Source organism: Frankliniella occidentalis, unplaced genomic scaffold (genome assembly GCF_000697945.3).
Source record: "Frankliniella occidentalis isolate FOCC.00 unplaced genomic scaffold, Focc_3.1 Scaffold19, whole genome shotgun sequence".
In the NCBI taxonomy this organism is placed as follows: Eukaryota; Metazoa; Arthropoda; class Insecta; order Thysanoptera; family Thripidae; genus Frankliniella; species Frankliniella occidentalis.
In genome coordinates this window covers 2,512,285-2,519,758 of record NW_026267149.1, presented here as the reverse complement: position 1 = coordinate 2,519,758, position 7,474 = coordinate 2,512,285, and the positions used below count along the sequence as shown (strand labels likewise).

General features: G+C 63.9%; 1 protein-coding gene across 2 annotated transcripts in view; it reads right to left on the bottom strand.

The window, feature by feature from the left end:
- Positions 1-367: 367 nt before the first annotated feature.
- LOC113202805 (uncharacterized) overlaps positions 368-7,474 on the bottom strand; it is a 39,126-nt gene continuing 32,019 nt past the window's right edge. The window contains exons 2-8 of one of the 2 annotated variants that reach the window (XM_052264453.1): positions 4,150-4,378; positions 3,781-4,050; positions 3,416-3,699; positions 2,903-3,219; positions 2,369-2,832; positions 1,591-2,283; positions 368-1,479 (exon numbers count right to left, since the gene is read on the bottom strand). In XM_052264453.1, coding sequence (XP_052120413.1) covers positions 1,056-1,479; positions 1,591-2,283; positions 2,369-2,832; positions 2,903-3,219; positions 3,416-3,699; positions 3,781-4,050; positions 4,150-4,378 — 2,681 coding nt within the window. In that variant the 3' untranslated portion in view covers positions 368-1,055. The remainder of the gene's footprint in view (positions 1,480-1,590; positions 2,284-2,368; positions 2,833-2,902; positions 3,220-3,415; positions 3,700-3,780; positions 4,051-4,149; positions 4,379-7,474) is intronic. The other variant, XM_052264454.1, reaches the window with a different exon arrangement.

Below are 7,474 nucleotides of genomic sequence, written 5' to 3'. Positions count from 1 at the left end.
CCCGCACCCCGCTACCCCTGGGGGGAGCTCCACCGGGCTCTCCTTCCTCTTTACTTCGCGCGGACGCGCCCCCCTCGAGTGCCCACTCGCCGCGTGCGTGGACGTTTGCGGTGGCCGTGGTCGCGGTCAGGAGGCACTGCGTCCGAAGAAGGAGGCTTCGAGACGAGAGAGAGAGAGAGAGAAACCAACACCACGCAACGCCATCCGACGTTGTGTGTGTGTGTGTGTCTGTGTGTTTTCGAACGCTCCCGCGCTAACGCGGCGAGCCCCCGCGCCGAAGTCGCGACCCGCGAGCGCGAGATACGCGGGTACTTTTGTTTATGTCGTGTTGTCAAGCTCGAGATTTTCAAATGGAGACGTAAACGCAGACGAGATAAGAACATTTATTTCTCCGACTCTCTATATACTAGTTTAAAATTACGTTGGTTTTATATATACACAATGCGCTACAACAGAAATACTGATGATGAAAGATGTATACCGAATTGTAATAAAATGGTAAAAAAATGTACAAATAGTCACTTGATAATTAAAAACAACAAATTTTATCACACTAAAGACGTAGGACGTCCTACGCTTGCACTGTGTGCGGTCAGAGCAAGGTGATCACTAAAAAATAAATAACAACTAATCAACTTGATCTGGCAGCTTATAGAAATTTAAAATCTTGTGTCCTACTTGAGAGACTTGAGATCAACGCATATACATTTTTCAAATGAGAACGATTGAGATTGAACGATTGACTTGAGCAAGAAACTACTGGAATGGTGGAGCAGTCCTCAGAGGGAAGAAGTATTACATGTATTCTGATATCTGACTGATTATCCAGCGTCAAGCGTGAAGAATGGCAAATTTTGGCACTGTGTGTAAACACGCTACACGGTTCACGGACAAAATGGCGTTTGGGAATGGCATGCACCTGATGCGTAACAGCAGATCTTAAATTAAATTAAGTCGAAAAGAACACGACCAGCCGCGATCGGCGAACCCTTTCGACTCGCGTCCGCGCGCGCTGTGTGCTTGCAAATCTATTCCTCCCTCCGGGTGTGTCTCAGTCAGGTCTTTGGCGGTGTGTACCCCGGCAGGGGCATCGCGGCCGCCCCGCCGGCCCCGGGCCTCGCCCTGCCTCCTCCCGGCGCCGCCGGACCGCCGAACTTGCTGAGCTCGTGCTTGATGGCGGCGATGAGGGGCACGGCCGGGTCGTGCGGCGGCAGCCTGGCGTCGGCCAGGATGACGGCCGTGTCGATCCTCGGCGTGATGCTGCCGGCCGAGGCGCCAAGGCCCGTGGGCAGCTGCGGCCGGTGGAAGGGCCCCGCGGACAGCGGCCGCGCCACGGCCTGGTCCGAGCCCCACGCGCCCCGCGGCCCGCCGCCCGTGCCGCCGCCCGTGCTGTTGCCCGACGCCGTGGAGGGGCGCCGCGCGTCCGTGACGGACGTCTTGGGGCGGGGAGCGACGTCCCCCAGGGGCGCTCCAACCGGCCTGTGGGCGGAACAGAGACTGGAGCTGGAGACTGTGCTAGGAGGCCGATGATGCGACCCTTCAACTTGTCGAACGTCAAAGCCGAGCGAGCAGAAATAAAATTCGTCTTACCTCAGCACGGCTGATTGCACTCGGTGCTCGGGCGGCGGTCCGGGGAGGACGTGGTTCAGCACGCTGCTGATCTGGAGACCCGCGGCCGGGGGCGCTGGCGGCGGGGGCGAGGACGACGAAGAGTCGTCCTCGTCTTGCGAGGCCTGCGACGCGGATCGCGAGGCGGATCGCGACCCAGCGAACAGGCTAAAGGCGTCGTCGAGCAGCTCGTGGAAGCGGCGACGCATCCGGCCGGCCTGGGGAGGCGACCCGGTGCCGTCCGACGGGGTGCCCGTGGCCGTCGGGCTGCCGTCGCTCGCACCCGCCGAGCCCGTCGACGTCAGCCTCTGGCAGCGCAGGCCCCAGACGACGGGGCCAAGCACCCCGGGGTCTCCCTCCAGCGACGAGTGCCTCACCCCGGCGCGCGCCAGCTCGCGGCCCTGCTGGGCGGGCGCGGGCGCGGGGGCGGGCGCACGCAAGGCGTGGGGGAGGTCCTCGAGGCGAGCGGGCAGGGCGCGCGGCATGGCCGTAGAGGGCGGGGCGCGCACGGGCGCGGTCACCGCCTGCCGCGGGGGCGGCGGTCTGAGGATGGGCCGCGAGTGCGCAGGCACGGGTGGGCTGACGGCCACCCGCTCCACCGAGTCCTCGCCGTCCAGATGGCTGATGCTCACGGGGTCGAGGACCATCGTCAGCGGCTCCGGCATGTTTGCGCCTCTGCAAGGTGCCAGACCATTTTCATTAGCTTTGTTTTTTTAACCTTATCACACACAAAAGTTGACCTAGACAATCTGATGCGAACCGCGGGAACTGCTTGACAGACGGCATCGACAGGTACGAGTTGGGGCTGGCCCGTCTGACGGGCGCCCCGGGGGACGTTCCGGCGTCTAGCACGTCGAGGTCGTGGACTTGCGCGTGGTGGGACGCGGCCCCGGCACCCGGGCCGGCGGCGGTGGATGTGCCCCGGGGGTGCGGCACCACCACGTCGTCCTCGGTGAGGTGGAGGGTGTCGACGAGCGCTGGGTTGACCGCGTGGTGCAGGGCCTGGTGATGCTGGTGGCGACCTTGTTGATGGGGGCCGTGTGGGTGCCCGCGGCGCCTCACGAGCGCGGCGTCGGACGACGACCCGGATCCCGATCCCGAGCAGGACGACGCGCACGAGAATGAGCTCCGAGACCCGCTGCCGCTGCCACTCAGCCGGCTGCCGCCGCCGTGCGGAACGTTCGCCCCCGCCACGCCCAGGAAGCCGGGGGATGACTTGTCCCTCTGACAGAGCGAAACGGTAACATTAGCGCAGTCGGCGTCGCCAAGCTCGCCCTACACAAGAAAAGTATACCTTGTGGTGGTGGTGCTCGTCGTGCATGAAGCCCTTGTTGTCCCTGCCGTGGAAGTGGCGCCGTCGGTTGGCCGCGCCGTGGCCGCCGTGGTGCTCGCCGCCCGCCGCCGTCCCCGCGCCCGCGGCGCCGCCCGAGGACGCGGAGCCCGTGACCCGGCGGCGCCTGCGCGCGGCCCTGGAGCGCTGCGAGAGCGCGGCCCCGGCCAGGGCCAGCATGAGCAGCAGCAGCGCCACCCCGCAGCCGGCCGCGCCCACCAGCAGCCAGGCGTCGCGGCTGCGGCCGCGGGCGGCCAGCGGCACCGGCGCGTGCAGGTAGGCTGCAACACCAAGCAGTACATAGAATCGAGTCGCCAGAAAATGAGATCGTCGACAAAAAGTACACGTGAATGTCTCACGATCGTGACGACTCTAACGGCGCCTGCTATGCGCTGGATAGGCCAACCCGCCAAGCAGCTGTGTGAAGACGGCGGCCCGCCTAGAGCGCCGTAGTGCGGAAGAGCTCTGCATACTCACGCTCGGCCTTGGTGATGATGGGCAGCCCCAGCTCGGCGGCCATCTCGTGGTCGCTGATGAGCCTCATGTCGTGCGCCGCCGTGGCCGCGGGGACGGGCCGCCCGCGCACACGCACCCAGTAGAGGAGCCTCGCGGCCCCGGGGGCCCCCGGGAGGCCGCCGCCGCGCTGCAGGGTCGTCACGTTGTGCACCGTGACGCGGACGACATCCGGCGCGCGCCGCAGCCTCGCCAGGGCCGCCAGGGCCGACGCGTTGACGATGCCGAGGTGGCGCTCCTGTTGCCTGCTGACAGCACGCCGCCGCCGTCAGAGCACCGTGGTCAAAAGTGAACATCGTTGGCCTCCCAGAGCCGTGTGGGCGTCCTACCTGAGGAAGGCGGCCTTGTACAGGCGGGCCAGCCTGGACTCGAGCAGGTCGGTGGCCAGGTGCCAGTCCTGAGTGTCATTGGCCTTGAGGACCGTCACCAGCCAGTAGCGCGGCCCGGGCAGCGAGTCGTCGTACGCCTCATCCGGGTCCTGCGGCGAGCCGTTCAGCAGCGTCCAGGTGGGAGAAGGGTACGGCGTCGCCGTGGACGGCACGGACCCCTCGCCGGGCCACGGGAAGCTGGCCGTCGGAGTGATGGGCCCGATGGGGGATCTGCAGGCAGGGTCGATGCGTGATAAAAGCAGTTAAATTAAAGAAGTTTTAAAAACATTTTGATTTCAATGGTTAAAGTTTGATTTAAATCGCACTTACCTTGGCACCTGCGTGATGATGAGTGAGGTGGTGTAAAGCGGAGTAGGCGTAGCCAGCACCGTGGTGGTGGCCGTGGTCGTCTTGTACACCGTGGTGGTGGTGAGGGCCAGCACCGGCGTGCCGTAGGGCCGGGGGCTGGGCGCCACCTCGCCGTCGCCGGACCCCGTCCAGAGGAAGTCCTCCAGGCGGTAGGTGCGTCGCACGGCCCCATCGTCCAGGACGCCGCTTTCTGCGGCCGCACGAACAAAAGAAGAAGAAGAAGGCCGTGAGCCAGTCACCCACATGGGGATGAACGCAGGACACAGATACCAACCCCATCGACCCCAAACAGAACTGTGTCTATTGTGAGCGCTCCCAGCCGCGGGGTCGTTGCCACCCCGGCGGCTATTTCCATCGGGTGCAAGCGCAGGAGGGGGAGGCGAACACATGAGGTCAAAAAAGACGAGAGGGAAAGTGAACTAGAGCGGGCGCGGAGTGCATACGGGGCGCATCGATTGGAGCCGAGGAGCCCCTCGCGGCCCGCGGGGCAGGGGGCCCTGGCAGCATGGGGTGTGCAGGGCGGGGCGGAGCAGGGCCGGGCAGGAGGGCGGACAGAGGACTTGCACCGGGTCGCCTCCCCACCCCCGCTCGCCACCCTCATGCACATAGCCCAAGGGGGGCGCTGCAGCACCGGGCTGCCGGGGTGTCCCAGCGCCGCCCCCCGCCGCTCCCACCGCCCGCGCCGTGCACGGTGTCGTAAGACCTCGAAGGGGATGGCGCGCCATGCATGGAGCGGGGAAGTCAAACTCGACGGTAGGGGAGTGTATATACGTCGCGTATACGACGGCATGCCTCACAGAGTCTCACGCCCCGCCGCGGGTCGCGGGGCCGCCGCTGCCGGGGGCGCCGCCACCGCCGGCATATCGACCTGCGACCTGCGTACGCGCGACACGCCCGTTGCGTGAGCCGGCGGGGTGGCAGCGACGTGCCGGTGCCCCCCACCCCCCTCCCCACATGCACCTGCCTGCAGGCGCCCCCGGCCCTCTTTTCTCCATCCCCTACCCTCCTCTAGCTCAGTCTTGTGCTTCCGCCAAAACTCCATGGCGCGCGACGCTTTTCGCGCAGCAGACGCGGGCGCGGCGTCGACAGAGACGTCACAGTCGTAACGGCCGTAGAGCTTGTCGCGTGTGAATCAGGCCTCGCACCGGAAGAGCGTGATGCTCGCGGCCTGCACCCGGCCCTGCGTGCCGGGCGCCCCGCCCCGTGCGCCCCCCGCGCCCCGCGCGCCGCGGCTGCACCGCTGCCTCTGACAAGCTTTGTTGGGCTCGGGTGTCGCCCGGCGCTTCGCCCTTTTCACGGATTCCTGCCCTCCTCCCCTCCTTCCCCCTCCCGCGCGCCTATTTTCCCCATTCCGTCATGCAAAACTGTCATCTGCTGTAGCGGCCTCTGAGCAGTGGCGCTAGCGCGAAGGATTCCAAATCATCGCCTCGGCGGAGGAGACTACGTGCCTCATGCCCTCATACCCCCCCCCCTCCGGCTTTTAAAGTTGACTTCCGGAGACCTGAATGCAACCGCGCTAACGGCGGTTCTACTCGCATTCAAAATACAATTAATGTTACCCTCAAACGAAACGAAGTAGTGAATAACTTTGGATATGAGCCGCTTAGTGGAGACAAAGAACATTAAATGGGAGGGTACGAGCGGTGCGATAGGGTCTTCGCGTGCCTGTCCCCGATGTACAGCGGGTTGAAAGGGAGGGGGGGGGGGTATTGTGTTGATCCTTAATCTTGTACTTTGCTGCGGACTTACAACTGCACTTTGGTGGTTCGAGGTATATTTATGATCATAGTACACCTGTTACGGTGTCTGTAATTCTCCTTAAACACTTTTTCGGAAACACTGTACCGCACCGCATGCAGGCGTGCAAAACAAGAAGTTTGCCTACAGTGCAGGGAGCCCTCATCCGTGCCCTCCACTCCGCAAAAGAATAAGTGTGATGTGAGGAGGACCTAACTGCCGATAATGTAGAAAAGACTCTTCACGTTCAGTTAACTGGGAAGATGCCGCCAGAAGAAAAGTTTCATTTAGCAAGGAAGGGGCGATTGAATAAAAGTGTGATGATGGTTGTGTGTGCACCACGTGCCAGCAGGTGCACGCTTGTGCGGCTGTGTTCGCGGGGCGGTCTGAATGTGGCACCGCTCGCTCCCTTACGCTCGATCCTCTCCCCTGCCACGCCCGCCGCACGACGCTGGGAGATCGATCCGCCCCGACCGTACCCCCACCGCCCCCCGGGGGCGCGCGCTTTGAAAACGTCGGGCGTGGCGGCGTGGCTTAGTGGCGTGGCGTGGAGTGTCGCGGCCGTGCCGAGGTGGACGACAGGCGTGCTGTGCTTCAGCAGTCCGTGCGGTCGGGCTATGCCATGCCCTGCCGCGTCCTTCGGATACTCGGGGGTGTGCTGAATGACCTAGAACGACCTAATGACTCACTTGCGCCGCCCCCCTCCCCTCCCCTCGAGCAGGACCGACCCGTCACAACAATGCCTCATCAACAGTCGAGAGCACGGCAGCAGCGCGGCGTGGCGTGGCGGTCCACAGAGATACAGCCCGGCCCTGGATGCTGCGCGTCGGCTCCCAATAGACGTCCTGTGGATCCTCAACCAGCAGACGGCCCCTGTGCCCACCGTGGCCTCATTTCGAGCACTTGAAAACAATACAATCACGGGCCTCGATTAAAGATCGTCCACAGAAAGTATGTCCGGCATTCGCCCGTTGCGATACTGCCGAGTTGAGTCGATGCAAGGTTCTCATGGCGCCTGATGGGTAGGCAAGATCTCGCCTGCAGCGCGTGCGTGTACCGCGGGGTGGCCTACCCCGAGTCCCGCAGGCGCCGAGCTCCCGCACTCTACCGAATTGGAGCGTAGCGCAAAATTGCAAAGTACTTGGGGTAGTCGTTCGCTCCCAGATATTTCTTGCGGTTACACATACCGCGCATGCAGAAGCATGAGAGGATGTCGCCTACCCGCCCAGCACCACGGGACGCAGAGTGCAGTAATCGAACCGGCAACCGATACCTATCGAGAGGTGTTCGAGGAACAGAGAACACTTTGTGGGGGAGGGGGAGGGGGAGGGGGCGACGCCACGTGCTCGGTGCGTGCGGACCACCACCACCAGCAGCAGTGTAGCATTGTGTAGCACTGCGTAGCACGCGGAGGATCGCATGTCGGTTGACGTACTGCCGCCGCCGCCCCGGCCGCCCCGGTCTATCGGGCTGCGGCTGTCGGGGAGCGGAGCTTGACAAGCCGAATATCTTGACGTCCGGGGTGCATTGCGCCCCCCCCCCCCCCCCC